The sequence below is a fragment of the Neolamprologus brichardi genome, chromosome 5 (assembly GCF_056152115.1).
Source record: "Neolamprologus brichardi isolate AB-2024 chromosome 5, ASM5615211v1, whole genome shotgun sequence".
Classification (NCBI taxonomy): Eukaryota; Metazoa; Chordata; class Actinopteri; order Cichliformes; family Cichlidae; genus Neolamprologus; species Neolamprologus brichardi.
The window spans coordinates 23,484,838-23,512,092 of NC_142108.1; the positions used below are offsets into that span (position 1 = coordinate 23,484,838).

The window sequence follows — 27,255 nt, forward strand, 5'->3', positions numbered from 1 at the left end:
GCTTCAAAAGTGTGGATTCTTCAACTTAAACTGATGAGTTATATCTGGAACAATGGGGAACTTATTGAAAGACTTTCTGTTCAGTCTTTAATTATATTCTGTTCTGTGTGTGTATGTGTGTGTGCGCTGTACATGACTGCTGACCTTTTGCTCTGAATCCCAAAGCTGTAGTTCTGTTTCCGGATGATGCCAGCAACACATACAGTATCCAAGCCTCGCAAAATTTCAAAATCTCTGGTAGCCCTTTGGGCAGGCATTCTTCAGTTTTTGGTAGCCCGAAATAAATTTTAGTAGCCCGAATAAAAAAGAAAGCTATTTTTTTTCTGTTTTGTTTCCTTTACAATATTATACATTAAAGTATAATATTGTAACGGAAACAAAAATTAATTAAAAAAATTGTTAAAATACAAATCACAGCAACTGTATAAAAATTACAACCATCAACTCAAATACTTGGTTCAAATTGAACAGAAATTTCTATGAACTTGTAAGAACTGTGTAGAACATGAATCAGTCTGTGTCAGATCCTGAATCTGAAATTTCCACTGAAGTCACGGGTAAGAGGTAAGTGGAACCAAGATCTAGGCCATTTGCTTTTTGAAGTTTGCAAAGACTGCTAAATTTTGCCAATATAGTTCACTCTTTGCAACATAGTAGCTGTTCTAAACAGCTTTTTCAGGAGTTCTTGTTGTGCTTGGTTTATTTTTAGTATGTTTTTTTGCAATTGCTGTTTGTTCTGGGAAAGATACTGCAGACTGGGCAATAATGCATTTCTGATGGGGTCTTTCTTAAAATTACTGGTCCCAGTAACAAAGGCGCTTGTCGACTCAGAAATCAAATGAAACTCACAACACACCCGGCAGACATTATGTTATTTAGCTTGTCATATTCCAGCCACAGAAATTCTTTTGTCCATGAAACCAAAAAACCTGCGCTTTCTTTTTGCCTCATAGTCTGATTTGTCATAACTTTTCCGTTTTGTGGTAAGCTTTTCTTTGGCTGCCCCTTCTTAACCCTGACCTGTCTTATTTGGCTGAGCAGAACTAAAATACCAGCGTAAATCCTGCTGCTTTAACACAGGCACTTACAGAACGGTCAGCGATTCTTTGCGCACTCAACCTCTCACATGTCTAAGCTTGCAGCGAGAGATTTCACTTGTCACGTTTGAATAGTAAGCCAATGAGTGATAAGACGATGTCAGAGGAATTGGTGCGCAATTAATCGTCACTTACCAATCGGTACTGCTGCTCTCTACACAGCGTTCGCGCGATCGCAAAATGAAAGTGAAAGCAAAAAGCAAGCGCAAATTCAAACGCGATTTCAATATGTCACATATTGACAGTGGCTCATCGATGCCAATGACATAATTACTCAGCTACATTGGCGAAAGAATGCAAAAGCATAGACATATATTTTCCTTCCTACGATAGCCCGACGGGCAGGGTTGAGTTAGATTTTGGTAGCCCGACTGGAAAAATCGCTAGCCCCGGGACGTCAGGGCTAGCGATTTTGCGAGCCCTGGTATCACATAGCTGTTTTCCTACTGTTGTACATGAAGTACCATTCTGAAACTGATGCCAAAGCTCCCTGATTGAGGGAAGCACTATATCACTGTAGTTAACGTTGCCTCACTGCGAGAAAGTCCTGGGTTTGATTCTACTATCTGGCCAGAGCTTTTCTGACGTTTTTGTTTCCTCCTTGTGTTGGGACATAATCTCCCTGGTAAGAGTTGAAAGGAGTTGGTAGAATAAAAATCAAATGTAAATTTTCAACACATTGGACAGGCTTGACCTTAATTACAGTTGAAAGTAGTGGTAATGGTTCAGTTTTATCTAATTCTGTTTACTGAAAATGTAGATGTTGCAGCCTCAGCCTTTTGATTGAACTTAGTCTAGTTTTATTTCACTTTTTTGCATGTAGTCTTCCAATGAGGAGCTCTGAGTGTCCACCCATAGGTCTTCTTGGCTTGATTCATGGGTTTAATGGGTTGGTAGTGGTTGGTTCATCTGTAACACTGTGCCTTTTAAAATGCCTGACTTTTCAGTACTCTGGTAACAGAACCAAGACGCTGCTGTTACATTTCTGTCATCTGACAAAAGCATCTTGGTTCTCTCATCTGCCTCCAAACTTATTTTTGTACATTGTTCTGCTGTACTGTTGTGTATTTGCCAGTGCCTCGTGGTTAACTGAGAGTGTATGTTTTTTTTAAAAAGATGAATCTATATTTGTAAAATATCCCCAAAGCCGTCTTCTGACCCAAGTAGAAGTCTTCTTGATATTTTCATGTTACTCTCCTACAACACTTAGTAGGGACATTGGTGGCAATCGTGGCTCAACAGTTGGGAGTTCGTCTTGTAACCGGAAGGTTGCCGGTTGGATCCCCGGCTGGGACAGTCTTCGTCGTTGTGTGCTTGGCAGTGTTGGGGAGTAACGGAATACATGTACCGCCGTTACGTATTTAAAATACAAAATATGAGTAACTGTATTCCGTTACAGTTACCGTTTAAAAAGGTGGTATTTAGAATACAGTTACTTTGTTGAAATAAATGGATTACGCTGCGGTACTTTCCTGTTTCATATTGTGGTGGGTCAGGACTGTTTGGGTTTTGTTTGACAGCTATGTTCTGTTGTTCCAGGCGGCAGCGTTACGGTTGCCATGGTTACAGGGTGACGCTCTCTCTCTCTGCAACTGTGTGTTTCCTGGGTGAGAGAGCGCATTTTTGTTGTTGTTGTTGTTGTGCTAAGCTAACAGGCAGAATGCTACAAGCATAGCTCTAAAGAATGTAGCCTCATGGGCAGTGTAGTCCGTGTTGCAGGGAGAATGGACTGCCATACACATTATGTGTCTGTGAGCAAGAGGAGGGAGAAAAAGGATAGTGGAAAAGTACGAGCAGTCATCAAGCAAAAACGGGAGCTGGAAGCATGTAAATATAATAATAACCACTGCAGCCAAGAAGAGTGCCTGACAAGCCCAGTTGTAAGTAAGCTATTAAGACTCGACTGTACACCGTGTTCGTGTTTTCCTCCGAAAACAATAAGTTCCGTTGGAGCAGCCTTTCAACGCCTCTCTCTGTCTCTTGCAAGAAAAGTTGACCCACACAACAAGTAACCTTCCAAACACTGGTCCTTGGGCAAGACACTTCACCTACCGCCTACTGGTGGTGCTCAGAGGGGCCAATGGCGCGATATGGCAGCCTCGCTTCTGTCAGTCTGCCCCAGGGCAGCTGTGGCTACAACTGTAGCTTGCCTCCACCAGTGTGTGAATGAATAGTGGAATTGTAAAGTGCTTTGAGGGCCTCGAAAAGTGCTATATAAATGCAATCCATTATTGTTATTATTATAACACTTAGTAGGGACATTTCTCCTCTTGCTGTCATTTCATAGGATCATCTCCTTTCTTTGATATTTTTTTCTTTATGTGAAGAGGTACAGAATGACAGTTGATATGGATGAGTTTGATCCCACATCTGATACACTGAGCTGATCCGCAAAAACAATTTTTTTTTTTCGTTTTTGTTTTTTGTTTCCAATTTGACAAAAATGTTAAAACACCATGAAAGGAAGAGGAAGTGGAATTATGGGAGCCCACTGTCACAGAAATCTTCAGTGAACTGGTGAAAGTTGAGGCAGGGGGCACAATACACAATAAATTTTGTACAGGCTGCAGTGGATATGGAGGATTTTAAACTTGGAAAAAAACAGCAGGTTGAGCTTAATGCATTTCCAAATAAAGTCTTTGGCACTAGACCCTTTGCGTCAGACTAATATTACATCCACCCCAGTAAATATACGCCTCCCTACTGCTTCCTCTGAGCAATGTAAGTGGAAACATTACTTTTGTCCAACCACTTAGTGCAACAACAACTTTTTGTTTGGGAACTCGATAGGAGCTGATAAGAGTTTATATGCCAGTTAGCAACCCTTGTGGAGGACACAACTAAAAAAATACAGTCACATAATATACAAGCACAAACACACATACACACAAAGCCAGCCAAGTCGGACTCTCTCCACAGGGAGCCATGCATGACGGTGGCATTAACTTTCAGCAGAAAATTAGCCTCAGCCAACCAATTAACCAGCTCTTAAATCTCCTTAGTAAGGACATGATGCGTGTGTATGTGTGTGAGACAGAGGGAAACAAAAGAGAACATGAGGGTGTGTGTCTGAGTGGGATAGTCAAGAAGAGAGAGAGAGAGAGTGTGTGTGTGTGTGTGTGTGTGTGTGTGTGTGTGTGTGTGTGTGTGTGTGCTTGCGAATGTTGAGTAAAGGTTAATAGGACCTCAAGAGGAATAAGACAAGGGGGTTGTTACTATCCCAGAGCTGTCTCCTCCTCCTACCAATGACACACACACACACACACACACACACACACACACACACACACACACACACACACACACACACACACACACACACACACACACACACACACACAGGCTCAGTGCCAAGATTGGTGGTCTATTGAGCAACAGGGTAGTTCATTACCATCCATGGCTTACACTTGCACTACTATTTCTTAATATCCAACACTTTCCTCTTATCATATACTCTCTTTATCTCTATCGTTCCCTCCTTACTTTGCTGCTCTTTTGAGTTTCCTCTTCTCTCTTTTTATCTTCTCCCATAGCCTACCCTGCTCTTGCTCTCTTTGCCTCACAGCAGTCAACACTAGACATGAAGAGATCCTCTGAGAAACAAATGGGCATGTGTGCTTGGTATTACAGTTTTGACAGGCGAGCTAAGATCATGCTTTTGGACTGTAGTGAAAGTGAAACAAGTTGAATGAGCAAATAAATAGGAATGCATCGCTGGTACAAGGCAGATTTGGGAAAACTGCATTAATTAATCAAAAACTAGTTATAGTTTCTTTTTTCTTTTTTTTACTAAAAACAAAAACATATCTATCTGTCACTCCAAATACTCTCCATCACTCCACTTCTTTAGCCTCTTACCCTGTCATCTTCATTCATTTAATCCTGTCATTGCTCTCATTTTACATCTTACACTGTCATTTGATTTTTTTTTTACCTGCCACCCCAACTCAATGTATCTATAAAGCTCTCTTTTTAATCACCTTCTTTTCTTCTTTCTCTTGTTATCTCTTCCCTCTCTAATCTGTAGAAAGGGAAAAAGGCTGCTCCTATGGCACAGTTAATATCTGCTCTAAAGTACAGACACGGTCGACACAGTTGGCTGCTGCTGCTGCTGGTATTGCATTTCTTTGGGTTTTGTTGCTCCTTTGTGAGTCATGCTATTCTGGGCTACAGACTGACAGCCTGATAGAATAAGACTGTGGTGCTCAGATAGCTACAGCCTCTACTGCTTTTCAGCAGTGTAACAAAAGTTATGGAAGTCATTTATAATGTTCATACAGTGGTGGTTTTATTAGTGTACGCAGTAAGTTGACCATTGCACACAAATTCACACAAAGTAATGTTTATGAAACAGCAGATTAGGAAATAATACACATGTGCATTTACTATTTGCATGAAAAGAAAATGTTACATGAACATAATTAAAAATGACAAAGTGCTAAAATCACAAGTAATGGGGGCATGACATGTCTCCATCACCTTGGGTTCATCATACCATGCCACTGACTATTACTCCACTGACAAACCACTTAGTTGTGGGTAGGCTGCAAAATAGACAGCTATGCCATGCTGAGCAATAAAAGTATACATGGTATTATCCTAGAAAATTACTATTTGAAATATTTTCAAATTTCATACCCAAACTGGCAAGACTGAATTATTCTTGCTTGCTCGTTAGTCTCTGATTAGATTTGTTTTCTTTTTTAACATACAGATCTTTCTTTTATTTTTCTGGAAAATTTGTCATTAACACTTATTTTAATGTCTGCTGTTAAATATACCCCAAGTATTGTGCACAATTAAGGGGATAATTCAAAGTCTGAGAATGACATATTTTACAAATAGGAGTCACAATCTGTTGATGGCGCTATAGACGGGGAGTTGAGTGCGGGCTTTAATATGATGAGACTGTTTTAAACTACACTTGTGAAGCTGAAATGGGTCATGCACCTGTTTCATGCAGGTCCATGCATGTTAAGAGTGTTTTAATGGGCCATTATCTCATTGCATACAACCATGGAGGACTTAAAGTATATTCATAATTAGTCATGACTCATAACTCAGCAGTAGTCATCAACAAAGTCTCATCCAACATCTGCTCCGCAATTATCCTCAACTAGTAGTAAAACCCGCTGCAGCCTATTCCTGTCTCAAAGTCTGTAGTGGGAAGCAGAGAAAGCAGTTTGTAATACAAACCTCTATTCTTACTTTTCACCACTTCATCACAATTCAAAATTCTGCGATTCATTTAATGGGCTGCACAGTTCCTTTCCAGCTTGTAGTACAACATGACAAATAGCTGTCATCTCCTTTGCTTGCAATAAACACATATTGTATTGCTGAAGGTTTTTGTCTTTGTTCAGAATCTACAATAAAAACTACATGGAAGGAAGGAAGAAGCTCTAGTTTGTTGTTCTAGTTTAACACTGAAGAACTAGAGCGTTTATTAAGTCAAGAATTTATTAGTGTGTTTGTCTGTTTGCTTCTTTTTCTCAGTTTTTTCTGCATCTATCTATTGGGAAAAACTTTACTGCTTTAATCTAAAAATATGCAAGAAAAGCTCTATGTTCTTTACAGTTAAAATGCCTTTTGCTCTCTAACTGTCCACCGGGCAGAGTAGATGTGAATTTATTTATAGCATGTTTAGAAACAAAGACGTACTTCATGAACTGCCTCACATAGTACAAAGAACAAAGGCGCAGATCAAATATAGATCATCACTCTGTTTGTGTTGTGTCTTCCTATATATCAGCCCCCTTTTTCCTGCTTGTTTTTCTGTGCCACTATAGCTTTTCACAAGCAATCAAATTTCCATCTGTTAGAAAAACAGGTTATTTATGTTTCAAACAAAGTCTTCTATTTCATAATTGTTGTATAATGGCTCTGTTCATACAAAATATGACCACTGGGATTTGTGGGTGTTCTAGATAAGAGAAGAATGGGAAGAACAACATCCTGAAAGAAAATTCTTTCCAGTTCTATTTAAAGGTGCACAGATGACCCTATAAAGAACTTACAACTTCCTGAATTGTCTCCTTGGAGTTAAATAAACAACAAGATTATGATTGACTGATTAACTTGATATCTTAATTATCAGTGATTTCAAACATTAATTGATGCACCTCGGTATATTTCTATATTAAGCTTTCTTTGGTCAGTTACATTGGCATTAGGCTACATTCCCAGTGTAGAAATGTAGCCTAATAGAAATGTGATTTAAAGAGTAGCAAATTATTTTCTTCATGAAATACATTTTTTTTTAAAGTAGCAGTTTGTAATAAATTACTTTTTGAGTAATGACCACATTGCTCGTACTTACGTGACTTTACAAAAAGCAGAAAACATATGCACTTACATGTATTCAGCAGTGGCAGCTTAGAGACAGGCTGACATGGTATAAAAATGCACTAAGTTTAGATTTAGACTCTATCCTGATGGAAAAGGTCACTCTGCAATTTACGCAACAAGCAACAATTCAGTTTCCTTCACAGTATATAGTGCCAAATCACAGCAGCAGTCGCCTCAAAGTGCTTTATATTGTTAAGCAGATACCCTACAATGATCTTTGAGCAATTATTTGGCAACAGTGGGAAAGAAAAGCTCCCTTTTAACAGGAAAGAACCTCTGGCAGAACCAGACCTCAGGGATGGTCAGCCATCTGCTGTGCTGTGTTGGGGGTGAGGGGAGCAAGAAAGGATAAAAACAACACACTGGAAGAGAGCCAGAGATTAATAACTAATGATTAAATCGGAGTGGTGTGTAAACACACAGTGATAGAAAAAGGTGCGTGAAAAAGAGACATGCATCATGGGAAACTACCTGCAGCCCAAGGCTATTGTGGGGTCACCTGATCCAGCCTTAACTATATGCTTTATCAAGAAGGAAAGACTTAAGCCCAATCTTAAAAGTAGAGAGGGTGTCTGTCTCCTGAAACCAAACTGGGAGCTGGTTCCACAGAAGAGGGGCCTAAAAGCTGAAGGCTCTTCTTCCCATTTTACCACAAGTAAGCCAACAGTCTGAGTACGAGGTGTTCACTTATTCAGCTTATTCAAACATGAGGGTGGCATGTAAAAACACTAGCACATTTATGTATTAAAGTGTTTATCAATGAGGCGTTTTCTCACTGTCCATGTTAAACTTTTTAATCTCTTCCTTTTCCCTCCTCCTGCACCTCCTCCTCAGCAATCTACAATCTTTATTTCTCCTTCTTTTCTCCCATTCATTCTCCCATTTGTCATTTCTGCTTTTTATCCTCCAGAGTCAATGGTTTTCTCTCATCTCAAATCTCTTTCTCTCACAGCTTCCTCCACTTCCTCCTCATTGGTTTCACTTTTAGCCTCTCTTCCTCTCGATCTCCCCCACTTATGTATTTATCTCTTTCTTTCCATCGCCCCTACTTCTCTAACCTCAATCTGTGAGTGACAGGTAAAGCAGTGGCTGCCATGCTTCTTGGCTGAGGAAATGGTTTTCTGTCTATCTGTCCATTCTCCTGTCTGTCTTCCTCTCTGTGCGTCTGTATCACTTATCCAAGCAGCATTTTCTGTAGCTACCCATGACAGAAGCAATTATCTATTAATCAGCATTTCATCTGAGCGCACACTCACCTTTGGACGCGTACGCTCACACTGAACTCATGAACACTTACACCGCTGTGTTTTGCCTTTCGCTTCACGTGCACCGCTTTGGTTTGGTTTGACTGACAGTTAGATGGATGATTGCTGAAATGATGTAATCATAAGTGGATAGACTGACAGGCAGATGGACTGCCGAATCAGTGGAAGCGAGGCTAAAATGAATGAATGAATGGGAGGATGCTTATATAGAGTGAGAAAAATAAGAAAGAGGCTGAATTGTTAAAAAAAGAAAGAAAGAAAATCACACATCAAGAATGCAGTATGAAGAGAAAGATTAAAAGTAAGTGATAAATAAAGGAGAGCAGATGCTGGATTACAGTTGTGTATACTTGGCAGTATTTTAGCCAAGTGTGTGCATTTGTGTGTACTATACATGTGTATCTGTTTGTGTGAAAGAGTGTGTACAGATGAAAGTCTGTAAACAACTAGAAGATGGTTGGCACCTTCAGACTGTTCTGTCAAAAAAACAACGTGTGTATATTGGGCAGCCTGTGTATTTCGTCTGTGTGTGTGTGTGTGTGTATTTCGTCTGTGTGTGTGTGTGTGTGTATTTCGTCTGTGTGTGTGTGTGTGTGTATTTCGTCTGTGTGTGTGTGTGTGTGTATTTCGTCTGTGTCTGTGTGTGTGTGTGTGTGTGTGTGTGTGTGTGTGTGTGTGTGTGTGTGTGTATTTCGTCTGTGTGTGTGTGTGTGTGTATTTCGTCTGTGTGTGTGTGTGTGTGTGTATTTCGTCTGTGTGTGTGTGTGTGTGTTTCTGTGTGTAAATAATGAGAGGGGAAATCAAACTGCCAGGCAAATATTATGATGTTTGCTCTTATCTGTCTCTAGCGCTCTCTCCATTCCTCTCTATCCAAACCTTTGTCAATCTTCATTTATTCCTTCTTTGCCAACTTTATATTCCCTTATAATTAGTTTTCTTCTGTCTTTCTACCGTTAGTTCTGTGCAGTTTCTCCCCATGAGAAAGATACTTTTCGACTTTTGAATTGCAGTCTCAGTTTCTTTGCATCTCATGTGCTCTGTTCATTTTTTATCATCTCTGACCACTTCTTCTGAAATATCTCTTTTTATTTCTGCCTTTCCTCACTCTATGTACATTGCAGTCCAGTCCAGTCACATAACAAAATTTTAAATAATCACAAAAAAGCAGTCTATTTTTCTTGCTCAAGGACACCAGTTTTTGCATTTTTTGTGACAATGACTCATGAATTTGTGTCAGAAGCATCTATATTTTCTTGAGAAAGCAGCAAGATGTCACCATGAGAACCAAGAAAACTAAGCTTTAAAAGACATAGCAGTATTTTAGCCCATAAAATGGGGTGGCAGAGCAGGTCAGCTACTAATCAGAAGGTCGGTGGTTCGATCCCAGGCTGCCTCCTGGCTGCATGCCAAATATCCTTGGGCAAGATACTAACCCCATGTTTGCCCACCATGTTTGTTGGTGGTCAGAGGGCCCGGTGGCGCCAGTGTCCGACAGCCTCGCCTCTGTCAGTGCGCCCTAGGGCAGCTGTGGCTACAATGTAGCTTGCCATTACCAGTGTGTGAATGAAGGGGTGAATGACTGAATGTAGTGTAAAGCGCTTTGGGGTCCTTAGGGACTGAGTAAAGCGCTATACAAATACAGGCCATTTACCATAAAGGTCTTTTCCTCACCCTGACCCTGTAGTTTTTTTTTAAATACATAACCTTAACCAAATCATTTTTTATTGCTTAACCTGAAACAATAAGATGGGAAAATCTTTGGAAATCTTTGGGAAACAATAAGATGGGAAATGTTTTGCTTCACCTCCGACCACTCTCAAAAGTGGAAAACATTCATTTTGTGTACATGGGCACAAATCAATACAAATGAGAGCGCACTGATAAAGAGTTGTGTTCAGGAGCATAAAATAATGTTAGGAATTCATGTTAAAGAACACGTATGTAATGTAGCATTATTTTCCAGAAATATGTGCCAATTGATTAAGCATTGTGACTCTATAACAAGTTGCCCATAGACTAGGTTGGACAATCATATTGTCCTGTTACTAAGCTGTTATTAAAGCACAGTAAGGTGTTTTCTGAATCTAGTAGTGTCCCCTGTGAGCCTGTGTTTAAGCACAGTGGTCCTTTGACCAGAAGTCTCCACATTAGTATTATGAAAGAGAGAATATTAGCTGCAAATTTGTAGCAAATGTGTTTTGCCATGCTCACCATTTTAGTTTAAGTGACATGCCATTCACCCCTAAACCAAACACAAAACTGCAGCTAAAGCTGATTTGCCAGAGTTCTTTTTGGTCTTCAATAAAGTATTCAACAACAAGGTTAGAGACAGGTATCATGAAAGTGTGAATAAATAGCATGTAAAGGCATATCATGATTCCACATTTTGAACATTGCTTTAACCTTGACTTTATACCTAATAACTAATAACATTATTGCATGGCATAAAAAAGTGGTAGAAGTGGAATTCAGTTATTTATATGCATTCTTATAAAGACACTGACTCAAGAGCAAAAGTCAAAAGAGCTCCACAGCCTGTCGGAGTCATTGGCTAGGAATCAGTTTATGGTGACTCAAACCATGAATACACTATACGGGTAATACTTTTATTGAATGCCATTATCTATTCTTTCTAATATGTTTTTTTCTATTTCTACCGCTTGTGTTTCCTGCCCTGCTTCCTTTTTTATACAGTTAAGGATGATGATAGAAAAGCTGGCCATAACTACTAATAGAGACCAAGACCCGAGTTGTAATAAACAGGAATTATTCTACAAAGGCTCTTTTATCCTGAACTTTAAAGTTTGATTTGGTTATTTAGATTTTTATACGGAATGTTTTATAGACTAGTTGAGAGTGCCTCTGACTACATCTGTGTATCTATCTTCTGAGTAAAACCTCCCACACAGTCTGACATAAATTAAATTTAGTCACTCTGAGAATACAGTGAGATGCTGAGATGTCATCTAATATCTTTTCTTTCTCTTCTCTCTCCTTCAGCTAAATTGAATAACTGTCTTTATAACTGCTACCCACACTTACTTGACTCATTTCCTCCTTTATTTCCCTTTTGCCATCCACACCCCCAAGCTTGTTGATTCAGCCGACGAAGCAGTCTCTCTCGCCTAACATCTTCTATTAAATATGGATTAATTACCGCAAAACCTTGTTAAGCATCGTTAAGACCTCTTGCATTAATCAGCAGTTATTTTAATTAGAGGGAAGGAAGTTTTTAAATGCGCTGCACCGCGTATGTTTTACACCTCCAACATTCTAATCAGCTCAATCACGACTTGATTTGTCTCCAAGTTTGTTTTGCCATTTTAGACTTGTGCCCTCATCTTCAGCAGTTACTCCAGTTGGAGTACCATGGCAGGAAAAGGGCCACTCTAGCCTTTTCATAAAAGCTTAACTAATCTGGAGGAAACATCACGCCAATTAAGAAAAATTGGTGAGAATATCACACAAGAATCAGTTACTTTGGCAAAACCTCAAAAGCAGTGTCCTCACATTAAAGAGACAAAATCCTCGGTTGGTTGTAGTTAAGGACAACTTTTATCTGTTGGAAGCAAAGAAGGAAGTCATTCTAGAGCAGGGGTCTAGTCCCTGTTGCAGCACACCTGAATAAAATTAATAGGTCATTAGCAAGAGTAAAGAACTTGACTGCATGCTGAGGTGGCAAATCAGCCATTTGATTCATGTTACAGCAGCTCATGAGTGAATAAACATGGTGCAATAAAAGTACTGTTAGAAGTACATTTTTCCAAACACTTACATTTACTTACATTTACTTGAGTAGGGTTAGGGGTTGCCACTTCAGCATGCAGTCAAGTTCTATACTCTTGTTAATGACCGACTAATTTTATTCAGGTGTGTTGCAACAGGGACACATGGAAAAGTTTCAGGACACCGGCCCTGAAGGACTGGCATTCGAGACCCCTGTTCTAGAGTTATGAAGTCCTCAGAGAACCAGTTTAATTGAATGCTCAGTATTGCTCTTATTTTAGTTGGGCAGTTGCTTTAAATCAGACCAAAATTATTCCTTGTAAACAGTTTTGGTTCGTCAGATTAAACCAATCTTAACTCCAAGAGAGCAAAATCAGGAAAGAACTTTTATTTTGAAATATTTCACATCACATTCTTTCTATACAAGAACTTTTGAAACCTAATGAATATTTAAATACAGGTTAGTTTGTTATATCTTTGCATACAAAAAGCTTGAAGCGTAATTATCAATAAAGACAGCAATTATATGAAACTGTTGAAATAGAGATATGTTCATCCAAGGTTATTCTATTTTATACATAATTTTTCTTATTTTGTGAGGTATTTCCTGCTCTGGTACAACAGACGATGTTTCAGTAGAAATAAAAACTGTGTATTTAGTAGTTGCTCATTAAACTTTGTGTGCTGTGCATACCAATAATTTCAAAGTAAGAGGTTATTATATTATTAGCCCTGTCAAAGATATTTCAGCAAGCTACTGACTTTCAACCAGAAGACTGAGGTCCAGTTCTCATGTCAGACAACGTTTCAGTTTTGTCTTCATTCATGGTTTAATTTCAACCAAAACCTGTTGGTTAGGTGCAGGCCTAACCAACATCTTTTCCTAACTTCTCGAGTTAGGAAAAGATGATTGTTTGGATGAAAAAGTAACCTTTTACAGCAATAAACATGTGTTCTAAAGCGTAATTCTTTAAATTATCAGTCATTTAAATCTGACCCATCAAAAAGGTGACAAAACCAAAGTTTTTTTTTCATGACATGTGTGTCACAGTGTCTAAAAAAATGCTTAATTATTAAAACTAATTAACATGCCATAAACTGCTTTCACAAATGAACAGTGGAGGCGACTTTGGCAGGGGGCCAGCTTTCTGAAAATTTAAAGAACCACTCATACTCAATTTTATTAAGAGTTGCATTTTCATTTCGCCTAACTTCCGAAAGCTTAAAAGTGCCACAAAGCTATGTTTACTGATGCATTCCCTTCTGAAACTGAAGTCAAAGTGCAATAAGACATGGAAGATGAACATCTGCACCATCCTGCCCTGAAGCCGAAGTTAACAGCCTCTAAAGGATAAAAACAAAAACATTTTCCAGCTCATTTATGTCTGCTAGCATCCAGCTGCTGAATTCTATCAGGAATGCCATTATGCCCTTCTAAGGTTGAGGTTTTTGAATGCACTGTTGTATCACTTATGACTGATGTATAATTTATAGGCTGCTATAAACGTAACCTTGTATAATTTATGTAATGCATGAATTAACTGTAATTAATGGTTTAATTTGTTATAATGAAAGTTCAATGTCCACCAGTCATATATTTTATTTAGGCTATTACTGCTTGAAAGACGGCTGTATGGTAAGTGTTAGTGGTATCTTCTGCTGCTTTGAGGTGACTAATGAACACAGAAATGAATGCTCTTTTCTTCTCTTTTCAAAGCTCACAGTCATGATCAGAAATGGGCAGTAACATTACTTTTTTCAAGTAACGAGTAAAGTAAGGGATTACTATTGCAAAAAAGGTAATTAGATTACCGTTATTTTCCCGCAGGAACTCTGCTTTACTGCGTTACTAAAACCGTGATTTTTTGCGAGAATGTCTCATGACAGTGACCTAAGCAAGTGCGAAGTTGGTGACAACAGCTGTGTGCAGATCAACGGACAATGGTCGTGTCCAAATTCATGGGCTAAATAAAGTTTTATTTTATCTAATCTAATAACTTTAATCTCAGCCAAACCGATTTACTCACGAACAAACAAAACACTGAAAAAGGCCCAACAATAACATTTTTAGGTTGTCTAAGTGACTTATATATTACGTTTAACCCGAGCAGCGAAAGTCCGCGGTGATCTGAAAATGATGTGCCGGGAGTTGTGCCCTTCTCAGCCGCATCAGTAACCCTCGAGCTCCCGGCTAGCTGTCGTGCTGGTGGGTAGCGGACGTCTCCGAAAACGTCGAAGCACTTTTGCAAATATGCGATATCTTGATAAACCAAGCAGATATTTGAAGTTTACACAGCTACTTTCTCGCCTGAAAATATGTTAAAAGTTTATTTTGTGACCCAGAAAGATTAGTATGAGTAATTTTAAAACTTAGTGCCGGCCGCCATTGTTGGAAACTTGAGTTTGGGTGGGCCGCGCTATGAATTCTGGGATATGGTAGGCCACGAAGGACACACCCGACCCATCCTTCAAATTCGGGGAAAAGGAAGCCGCATTTGTCGGCTGCATTCGGAGGAGTCTACGAATTTGGACAGCCTTCGGCGCGTCGCTGTGACATAATCGGTCTACAAATGCGGCCTCAGGAGGATGCAGCCCATGAATTTGGACACGACCAATATATCGAGTGCGGAGAGAGTATGAGTGTGCAGCGTTTAAAGCGTGGAAGTACTGACCTTACTTTGAGTTTGATTCCATAAAAAGTGACAAAAACATTAGTGTCCGTTGTGCGTGGGAAGAAAACTTCTTTTTACAGCGAAAAAAACCCCTAAACTTCCAAGCAAGCACCGAGCGCGCAACCACGTAATGGGAAACTCACACAGAAACTCACAGATTCTTCCACTGACCGCCGCGGCACAACTGCACCAAGGTAAACCTCCGCCTGCCATAGTCCTGCTTTACAGGTGAAAATAGAGCAACAGGACCGCTAGTCTTTGACTTTATTTATTTTCTGCTGTGTTTTACTTGCATCTATTTGAAAGAGTGAGTGTAAACACACACAAAAAAAATTATTTTATGTGCTGGAATGTGCAGAAAATAGGTTTAAATATTAAACAAATTTCTTCCAGTCAGAGAATGTTGCATATAATTAAATTTTTGCTTGATGCATAAAGTTAAAAGATTAAAACTAATAAAACAAGTTTTAAAAAGGGACTTTTCCATTTGATTACATTTTGTATGATGGATTATGCAGAAAAAGTAGAATTGGGCTGAAAGATCTATCACTTTATCACCTATTCGTGTTTTTAAAAAGTAACTAAGTAACTAAGTAATTAGTTACTTTTGAAAATAAGTAATCAGTAAAGTAACTGGATTACATTTTGGGGGAAGTAATCAGTAATTAGTTACTGATTACTTTTTTCAAGTAACTTGACCAACACTGGTCATGATATTTTCTACTGTACTCACGTAGGAAAAGAAAATCATTCCAGTGTAACTGGCATGTACCCAAAAAGTAATTATAATTATGAGAGTATCTTTGTGAGATTTCTTAATCATGATTTATGTTATACTTAGTCAACATGACTGCATATCTCACCCTACACTTGTCCCAAACAGATAAAATTAATGTAAACTTCTTTTTTTTCCACTGTATCCAAATTTGTTTATTGTTTATAATGTGGGTTTAAAATGTTGGCACCATATTAATAAGAATACCTTTTTGCTATCCAACTTTTAAGTTCTGGATTTGAGATCTTAACAGCACATTTAAACAGAAATGGTGGGAACACCGGGGCATTTTGGCCTGAAGATCATTTTAGCTTGCTCTGAGCAGCAAACTTTACCAGAACTATTGTAGCAAGTAGTAATGAGCTGACATACTGCAGAAATACCATGTATTATGACTCTTTTGCCTAAAAACTGTATACTCTTTCCACATTCTACAGGGCCTGTGGGTGGCACACAAAGATGTACAGCAAGGCAAGCAAATTCAAACTATTTTTCTACAAATAAATTTGGACAAGTTGCCTGGTGAACTGGTCAGTCAGCAAAAGTGTTAAGTTAGAGCTGCAAGAATACGATCATTATATAGCTATAACCTGTTTTAATTTACAAATTACACTGTTGTTCCTTATTATATTTTTTTTCTATAGATACAACAATATCATCAATCTGAATTCCTTTGGCTGTGATAAAAGTGTAGCCTGGTTTTGCCAAAGGTTTCTTCCTGTTGAAAGGGAGTTCTTCCTTCCCACTGTCACCAAGTACTTGCTCAAAAGGGGTCATTTGATTGTTGGAGTTATCTTGCCAACTGTTGTTGTTCTTGTTGATGTTGTTTTAGCGCTATTTAAAGTGAATTGAATTGAATTGAATTGAATTGAATTGAATTGAATTGAACTGAATTGAACTGAATTGAATTGAATTAAATGGCATATGTTTAAACTACAGATTTAACAATGCAGTACTTTACAATAACACAATGTCCTGGGATGATATTAACTTGTCAGCTTGTATTGCTATCTCACTTTTGTACTCAAAAAGTACTGCACAAAAATACACTGAAATATACACCATATCTTCTTAGTTTAGTTAAATGAGGGATGCATTAACTGTTTGTGTTTATGCTCAACTATAAAGGGAATTCTTTGTTTTAAAATGTTTATACATGCTTTCTACTTTTCTCTGAGAGTAAGTGAGAGATGTTTCTCCCTCTGAGTCATGCTCTAAATCCTCTGCAGGTGGGAAAAATAATTTTTCTCCGTTTTATGCTCAGCTTGTGCATATTATAAAACATCTTGGTTTCACTACACCAAATATCTTCAGCCCATTTAATAAAGCTATCTGTAGTTCTAATGGAAAACTGGCCACATCTCTGATGGCTAAATCTGTACATTTGTTACGAATGAGTTTTATGTGCACTGATGGCTCCGTGGACACACCAGGCAATTCGCCCTCAGGCCCATTAAACACCCATTTTTCTTGTCCTTACATTAGAGTTGCATTTGACAGCTATGTCATCGTTGAGTGCTCATAGTGTCTCATTCAGCTTTGAACTGTCAAATATCCCCATCGCAGATAACTGTCAGCCTGGCTACCATCTTCCAGAACAGGGAACTCATGGTTGTTTGCCTCCTACAAGGGAGTAACTTTGTTAATGTTTTCAGGCAATAATTTTGATAATTGGCCATGAGCTTACAGAAAAATTGCATTTCAGTAAAAACATGCAGAGGAAGGGAATATAATCTGCATTTTTGTGACTAGGGATATAATGGTGCTGAAGATGCTTTGTGATTATTGCCTCAAATGTTTAAAGAGCTTTCAGACAAATGGTGAACTTGAAAGACATCCTCATAATGAAATTTATTGGAGAATCATAAAAGACAGACCACATCTGTGGTGAAAAATCACTCTGTATGTACTCCTCGCTAGACTTTAAAAAATGGAAGATGTACGAGAATTTTACGCGACGTTAATGAGAACTGTGGAAATGATTTTGTCTTTCCACCTCTGAACTTGTCTGCAGCTGAGATTATAATCAGCTGAAATTTCACAAAATGTATTTGCATTAACCAAAGCTTATGTTAGCACTTAGAATAGGTCTTCCAGCTAATTGGGGCCTGGCAATTATGCTATTGCCAGCATTGGTGGTATGCCATCTAAGGGTGGTGAGTGGTCCCTGCATCAGCAGGCATTCAGCACCAAGGGTATAAAATTAATTTCTGATGTAACTGCGCGCTAATACTGCACCTCATGCAAATTTGCATTAACACCTTCTTTTTTCTAAGTGCACATTAGTGAATGGAGAGGCTGGCTGCTCTCACTCTTTATACCTTTGGTCTCTTTCAGCTCCACTATGCACTACCATTCATTCAATACCAAACTGTCCGTCTCTTTCTATTTCCGACACACACACACACACACACATGCACGATGCTCCAGCACTCAACATGCCCTGCTATTAGGCTGTCAGTTAGTCGGGCCAATAGAATAAGTGCTGTGGATTAGGCAGAGACACACACGCACACAGAGGATGGACAGCATACTAAACAGAGTGGGGCATGAGGTGACAGATATCCTGTCATAAATCCCTCTCTCTCTCTCTCCGTCGTTCTTTAAGACACATAGACACACACAGCAAAGGAAACAATTATAGCCACTCAGACAGTCGATAACAGTGAGACATAATCAACTTAGTGCAGTTTTTTTTTCTTGAAGTCTTGTGATACTTTGTCATTTCCTCCGACCACTTGTCCTTACTCCTTTGCCTCTCTTCATCTCAGCTAGACAGCTCCTCTCTTTTTTTGTTCTTGTCCTCTCTTGTGCTCTCACAGTCTCTTCCTTCTCCAGTCCTGTTCTTGGCATCTGCGCTTCTCTCCCCTCTATAAGTTCAGTTTCTCTACCTTTTGTTTTACATGTCCAGAATGTTACTCTACTTTTTACTCTTTCTGTCTTTTCTTTCATTTCCACCATTTTCTTCCTCTCTACTTCCTTTCAAAATAGAAGGGGAGATGGAGAAGATTCATAGAGAGCAGCTTGAAGACAAAGGCAAAAGGATGAGATTGCAAGAAGGGATGGTCATATCATCTGCTGCCTCATTCATCACCCCATCTAGATGAGTACTCTCCTTCTTACTCCTCCTCATCATATTTCCCTTGCATCTCTCTTTCTCCCCCTTTCTTCTTTCCTCACTCCCACCCCTTCGTTTTGCTCTCTTAACCCTGAATTTCTCTCTCTTACCCCTCCCCCTCCTAAGTTCACCCTTTCCGCACATATCCTCCATTCTCTTCCCAAATTGTTCTTTGACCTTCTCATTTCACCGCACCTTCTCGTGTTCTTTACTCCTAAGTTCATCATTGTTCATTCTACACGTCCTTCCTCTGCTCATGTAAATCTCTTTTTCCCCTCACCTCTGCACATTTTTACTCCACTTCACTTATATGAGAGGTCTTCATGTGTCATTCATTTACAAAACACACAGAGCAGTCTCTACACTAATCTTACAAATGGCTCTTTAATTGGGGGATTGAGAGATGTTTATTTGATCAGAGCCAAAGACTTCTCTATATCCCTTTATCATGTCAACACAACAGGCAAACAAGTCAAGGAGAAAGAGTAAGTAAGTACATGGTCGCTCCCTTTCTCCTTTCATTCTTTTTCTCACTTTCACCCCTTTTGTCCTTGCTGCCAAAGAAATCTAATTAAGTGGAATATAAATTGTAAATTGGTTTCCATGAAAACACACACACCTCAGTGCCCATCACCTCCAGATTCAACCGGATATTCAACAATTAGTGGGCACTGGAGCTCAAAGACATGTATCAGGAGCACAGCTGCACCCAACACACACACACCAAATGAAAGGACGGCCTTGAGTAACACATGCCTCTGCTTTCTTGAACATAATGTTGTTGCAAAACACAAGAACAAATGAACCTCTTTTTAAAGGATCAGTTCACCCAAATCACAAAAGCAAAGGTAAGAAGAAAGCAGGTAAGTTATTAAGGCTTTATCAATAAGTCATACACTGACTTTGCCATTTCATTGGTTTAAGCAAAATGCCAACTAGAACAGCTGAATGTTTTAAAAAAAATAAAAGTAAGAAATAAATAAACACAGAAAAACTAAGTCCCCAAACAGACAAATACAAATGCAGCTTCCATATGAGGATGGATTAGAGGGTTATTACAACCTCTACAAGATGTCATTAAGAGTGACTGACAGCTGTGGGGTGAAATTGTTTTCTTCATCATTGGATTTCAGTCTATTATCATTATAGCTGAATATGTTTCACATATTTTGTAAGAGGAATAAAAAAAAACAATCGCTTTAAAAAGTCTGGTCCAACGTGTGTGTGTGTGTGTGTGTGTGTGTGTGTGTGTGTGTGTGTGTGTGTGTGTGTGTGTGTGTGTGTGTGTGTGTGTGTGTGTGTGAGAGAGAGAGGGAGAGAGGGAGAGGGAGAGAGGGGAATCTGTCCGACAGATAGCAAGGATGTATCAATATCGCCCCCCAACGGCACGTATCAAACAACAAGCAAGAAAAACTGTTCCTTTGCTCTCTTCTGTTACATATACACGAACACACACTAATAAAATAAATTGCAAATAAAGTGAAAAAATGTGAGTGAAACAATTCAGAATGATGATGCATTCTTATAGTATAAAGACTCCAAATCGTTCTTTAGAAAAAACATACAAACAAACAAAAATCTAAAAATATTTTCAGCCTATGCAACATTTTGAGCCTTTTGTCCATTTATCACAGCCTGATGATCAGATCACCTGTGTTTCATTAGTTGCTTTAAAACTGTATGAAGGATCGGCTTTCCTTTGTTTATGTGGCTTTAAAACTGTTTTCTTTTGTTCTCCTCATGTCTGTTAATGTTAGCCTGTCGAAATGAAGACTCCTATCTTACAAAGCTTTAAGTTTTTAGTTGAATTCAGACATAAACACACACATTTGACGAGTTATGTACTTCTTTTATCGTAACGTACAAAGTACAGGTTACCTCCGCTGCACCATTACGCACGGAGAGAGGCTACTCGCGGCTCTGCACCTCTGCAACACAGAAGGCAAGATAAAGCGAGGAAGGACTCAGTGTTTAGAGCCAGTCTTTCCTTCAAAGTAGCCTCTTTTTGCAGTCGTACAAGTCATGAATACCAAGCAGAAGATGCTTGGAGAGAGCAGAACACAGAGTAGACAGGTTGCTGCTGCAGTCCGCTGAAACATCGCTGACTTTAACGGATTTTTTTTTCATCTCACGTCTACCTTCAGTTTTCTGAGTTTGAGCAGAGGACACAAGCGGACGTTTTTGAAAGTCTCATATTGTATCATGACCATTAAAAAGTGAGATTCAACGATCAAAGAGCATACAAAACAGGGGATACAGCCCTAGGCAAAGGGCATAAAGTGCTTGCATTATAATTTTAAATATTGACTATATATTTTTTTTTTTTTTTGAAGAATCATTAAATGTTTCCATTACTGAATCGCATGTTGATCTCTTCTAAACGGCTTCTTGGTTTTCGTTCGGGATGTGTTTTATCAAGAAATTATATATATCCGATGTTTGGGAGTAATAACGATGCTGTTGTAATTCGACTCTCGTGTCTAACTGTGGAGCTTCCACTTCTGAAAAAAGACAATCGTAATTACCACTGACTCGATTATATCCCTAAAAACAAAAGGATTCCGAAAACTCTCCATACCTCGCCTGTGCGTAACAAGTGCCAGAGCGATGCTGAGTATGGGCTGCGGAGGGGAGATGTTGCGGACAGCAAGAGGATTCCGTAGCTTTAAACTCCGAGAGATTAAACTGTGTATCTGTATGTTTACTGTAATATACTGTCAGGTATATTTGCCGTTTGAGAAGCGGAGTATTACTCGGCTATCTGAACTGCTGTTAGAATTAGTCCATTGCCCAAAGATTAAAAAGGAAACTTCAGTTATTCTTCACTTTGTTTCTAAATAACACTTGCACTTTTTTTCATATGGTACTGCTGTACAGGTACACGTTTATATGCATGCCGGAGTACATGTCAAAATATCTGTGATCATTAGGTTATGTAAAGAAGTGTGGGGACGCTGTAAGTTGACTGTTTTGCGCACAGACCGAGTCAAGCGCGCACTGTTCAGCCCGTCTCTAAAACCAAGTGATTTCAGCAAAGTAGTCTATAATTTGAACTGGAAATGAGACACATTTCTAACCGTCAACAACATGTAGCCCGTCCTCACAGTAAGCTTCGTAAAGCAAAGCCTCCTAAAGCTCCAAAACTTTGACTTATGATGGACACTCGTCTGAGTTTGCGTCAGCATATACAGTTCAGCTTCACATGGCTCATCGGAGGTTTTGACAAACTGCCACTATTATTTAAAAAAAAAAAAACCATCTCAATAATTACTTAAACAAGGGATTTATTGCAGTTTCCTTTTTTCGGACATTCTTACTCATATGCAAAGATTTCTGTGTGGATACAGAACAGTGGTTTAGATTCCGCGACTAACGTGCTGAGTTTAAAGTTGCTTTACTATCACATTATCCAGCAGTACCACATATGCATCTGTAATGCCCTGGAAATCACAAAGCGCTCAGATCACCCTGCATGTCCTCCCTATGTGAGCAACTTCAGCGCTGTGACATTCAACTCAAACTGAATCAAAGCCGACCAATGCACAAAGAATCTGAAAATATTTAAAACACACACGCGCGCGCGAATAAATTGCTTCACTACCTGGAAAGAATTGTCCATCAGTGTGTCCCCAAAGTACAAAGTAGAAGAAAGCTGCCAGCCAAACGCCAGAATTACTCCGTTTATCCATCTCTTCCTTCTTTTTCTTCTTGTTTTGTTCAGCAGTAAGAATTATTTTACATACTCCCGTCTGGTCCTTAAAGTTGTTTCCCTTAGTTCGGGACAGCAGTGGCAGTAATAAGAGTAATAAAATCCTTGCATTGGTGGATAAGAAGAATCAGAAAGACACAAGTAGATGCAAAGAGGGAAGTTGGGGGCAAATAAATGGGAGCTCTCCGCTTCCCTTTCCTCTCCTGTCTTCTATGTTCCGACAGAGCGAGCCAACGTGTCTGTGCGCGTCAGTGCGCGCGTGTGCCCCAGAGAGTGTATGAAGGGCTCTGTGTATGTGTGCGCGCTCAGACGGTCTCTGACAGACTGACTTAGAGTTGGTGAGGAATGGAGAGGAGTGCACATTACACCGGGTGCCAGACACCCGCGTAAAGAGGAGTGGATTAACGCGTGCTGAATGTCCGGTGACACGTTTCAAAATAAAACATGGTGGCGTTTGAATGGAAACTAAAACAGGACATGGCCATTTACCATCAAGACTGAGTTTTGAAAGAAGTAAGAGCTGAAAATTAACCAATAACTGGCCAAACTGGGAAAAACATGAACAAGAGGAGCAGAGTTCACTAAAGGTGCAAAAAAACTGTGTTTTCCTCAGGTGTAATCTTGGGTATCATCATTGGGGAAATATTTTTAAAAAAGCATTTATGATCATTCTAAACCTAAAGAACCTCTGAAATGGAAACATCTAGTCTACTGTCTCACTGGCAACAAACGTCTCCGTGGTCATTCTATAGAGAACAGTTTGGGACGTTTTGGAATTGATTATTTTAGTTTGGAAGAATGATTAAATGTGGAGTCCTTTAACGTTATAGTATCCGCGTGGTTAATTTGCTTGTATTTACTTTGGAATAAAATAACCACTAAGCAAAAACGTTGCAGGCATACACGCACACTACTGCTTATTGTTCTATCGCCGTCATTAAACACATGCTTTTAACTTTAAGGTTTAGATGTCAAAGTTCCTTTAATGGCTTCGTTTTATTCCCGCTAGCTTCACTACAATAAAGCAGTTTTAAGTTCCTAGGTTCCCCCTGGGTCCTATCGCCTGCATCCTCCGCAAAGGATAGGATTCGCATTCAGTCTCATTTCTCCCTCCCTCGCATTCTCTTTCTCTGCGTGTCTTTTTCTGTCATGAGATCCTGTTCAGTCCACTTATTCTGCTGTCACAGGATTTCTGTTTCAAGGGCTGTCTGTCTTACCTCTCTACCCACAAACACTGAAACACAATCTGACTTTAACACGCGAGTGAGTGTTTTTAAGAGTAAGATTTTTGTTTAAAGGATTTTTAAGAGATGCAGTGCCACCAAGGACTTTGGTAGAAACGATAAAGTTCAGATGAGCTGCTATGTGTTTTTGTTAACGGGCGAAACACTGATACCAAGTGTATGTCGAAAATATGAACTTGTACTGTAATATGTGTGTGATATACTGTATCTAGGTGCTATAATAATGTGTTATTTTTATATTATTATATCATCCCGTCTCTGAGGACCTTCTGAGGAACGAGCTTCTCGTTTTTGTTCCACGCTAATAGACATAAGATTATATCAAGGTTATTTTCTGTTTTGTTGTAGCCTGCTTGAAGAAACCAGTGTGAGTTTATAGAGTAAGTTTAAATAAATGTGTCAGTTCTCACTTCTGGCTGTGGTTGTTGTCCATGATACTGACCAAAGCTGGGATGGTGTCATTGATATTAATGCTTATGCTTGTATGACATTATTTTTGCACTTACAGTGTGCGCAGACATGCATCTGTGTCAGAGAGACAGAGAGGGAAACACATGCAGAGAAAATATATGTGACAGCAATCTCTGTGATGTGTTCAAGTGCAACTGCATCTGATTAACCATAGCAGTTCTTTTTTTTGTTGGTGTAGTCTCTTTAAGGATATCAGGGTGCTTTAAGGCTCTTGTATCTAATTAAACTAAATTTCAAATCAATCATAAGTCAAACGTTCACACAGAAGTTTTGTAGATTTTCTGAGGGAAAAAAAAACTGTGAACATTACTGACATCAGGAGTGAAGACTAAGAATGTTTGAGAAGATGTTTTTGATTGTGGTCTGACCACTGAAGCTGTCACTATCAAGCCATTTATAGAATCATGTTTTGATGGCTTTCCTGGGCTGAGACAGACAGACACCATAAAGAAGATAAGCATTTCTATTGTGCACAGTCCAGACTATTCTTCTGTTAGCCATCTTTTTGTGTGTGTGTGTTTTTTGTTTTTTTGTTTTTTTTAAGAAAACTGTTCAGGTAGCAGCTCTTTACAATAAAAACACATTTGTGGATGCAGAGACATACAGACAAGCACACAATCAATCTGCCCTCATTTCTTGGAGTCTGTATTGTCACTTTGTCCGCTGAGTTTACCCATCCCATGGCTGAATTGTCTGTTTGGTAGTAAGCAGGGTTGGACTGGGACAAAAAAAAAAAAATTACCCCTGGCATATATACATATATATATATATATACACACATGTGTGTGTATGTGTGTGTGTGTAGATAGATTTACATTGAAGCAAGTTTTAATCATTTTGGTACAGTTGTTGTTGGATTAGGACATGTTAGTGGCATTGCGGTGATGCTTGTGACAATTAAAAGCTAATCTTAGCTATTAGCAGGCTATGGGCCATTTGGTTTCCTTGAATTTCTTCCTTCCCAATTTCATCCCTCCTATTTTTTTACAATGTTAATTGCTCCTTCTTCTATCTCTTCCACACTCTCTTGCTCGGACTGCTGTTCCTCCTCTCGCTTTTCTTCATGGTTAATGCAAGGAACTGCAGGATCCTGTGACTTCAAGGGCTTTATTTTACTTGTTGCTGGTACTTCTGTTGACTAGTTTCGTTTTCTTTTTATCTCTTAGCTTTTCAGCTCCACCTTTCATCAACCACTTCAACAGTACACTCTGTTCTACAAGGTGCATGAGTACAGAGGAAAGTGTGTGTCTGTGTGTGTGCGTGTGTGTGTGTGTGTGTGTGGGTGGGGGTGGTTGTGGTAGTGTGTGTGTGTTATGTTGAGAGATTTGATTGAACCAATGTGTTGCTGTCAGTGCTTTTAGGGTCAGTGCGCAGTGACTCTTCAAGCTCACCTGTAGCCTCTTTAATTATATTGACAAAGAAAGAATAACATTGACCCATTAGCCCACAAGTGCGAGATTGCCAGTTCACCCCTGGTACTAAGTGACCTTTCAGTAACACTGGATACGCCTTACAGTGTGTGCCATGTGTTGTGTGTATCTATATGGCCTTGAGCCAGGTGTAGCTTTTAGAGTACCCACAGCACCAATTGGGAAAGCAGTCAGTGCCTGTAGGGAAATAGAAAAATATAAGGATAACTAAACTTCCAATAGTGGATTGCTAAGTCATAGTTCCCTCACGAATAGTGGGAAATTTTTAAATGGACATTTGTCACAGAGAGTACTTGAGTGGTAAACTGACCTAGTTCTTGTGTGGGTTTGAACTAGGGCTCTGCAATCTATCATCTGTGATAATACAAGCATACATTTTTACATGATATAAAAAAAAAAAGTCATATCATTATATCAGTGATACAGTAACATGCATTTATTTTCCCCAGTGCTCAACAACATGACAAGCCCAGGCTGAACGCCAGCTTAAAACAATGATTTAGTAAAAAGGGAGCTACTTTAACAGCCTTCGACAAAACACACTACAGCATTATTGGAAAATATGCAAAAGAAAAAGAAAAAAGGTAACAGTTCCTGTTAAAGACGGAAACAGAAAACTTGTTTCACCACAAAAACATAATGTTGAGAACAACCAAGCAGTTTCACAGTGTAACTTTTAACTCAAAATTTTAACTTAAATGTTACAAAGTAACTAAGTTTGAGTTTACATTTGTTTTATGCTGTGTCAATACTTTTGAGCTACAGGGCAGGTGCTGCCAGCACCTTGTAGCAATAGATTAACACTTTGAATTAGATGTCATCAGTGACCGTAGCTAGTTGGAAAAGAAGGCTAGAAAATGATCTTCATTTTAGTTAAACTGTAAATTAACATTATTATTATTATTATTATTATTATTATTGGAGAAGAAATCTCATATGTCAGATGGGAAGCATGGTGGTGAGGTGGTTAGCACTGTTGCCTCCCACAAGGTGTATACCACCTTTCACCCTATGGTAGCTGGGATAGGCTCCAGCTCCCTCCATGACCCTGATATGAATAAGCGAAAGAGAATGGATGGGTGGACATTATAGAAGACAGTTGTTGTGGTGAATATGGATGTTTTACTCTTGATTGCATTCTGTCTCTCCCATAAACTTGAGGCAGCATGATATATAAGTTTAATCGCACTGTCCATGTCTGTTTTCTAAATATGTTTTATGTATCAGCTTACCAAATTGTCGCAGTCCTCTTCATGTAGCAAATTAGTTACTGTGGTATGCTTGTTTATGTATCAATGACAATGATCATTTCAGACAACAAAACAAAACATGTATGAAGTAAACCATTAAGCAATGAAAAAGGAAAGGTTTTCTTGTTTTCAGGCAACTTTAAAATGTCT

At 39.0% G+C, this 27,255-nt stretch overlaps 1 protein-coding gene across 11 annotated transcripts in view; it reads right to left on the reverse strand.

Annotated features, from left to right (window-relative positions):
- The window catches only part of ptprt (protein tyrosine phosphatase receptor type T), a 307,462-nt gene extending 284,424 nt beyond the window's left edge, over positions 1-23,038 (reverse strand). For all 11 annotated transcript variants that reach the window (XM_006783003.2, XM_006783002.3, XM_006783004.2 and 8 more), the window contains exon 1: positions 22,603-23,038. In XM_006783003.2, the coding sequence (XP_006783066.1) occupies positions 22,603-22,690 (88 nt within the window). In that variant the 5' untranslated portion in view covers positions 22,691-23,038. The remainder of the gene's footprint in view (positions 1-22,602) is intronic.
- Between the last annotated feature and the right edge of the window lie 4,217 nt (positions 23,039-27,255).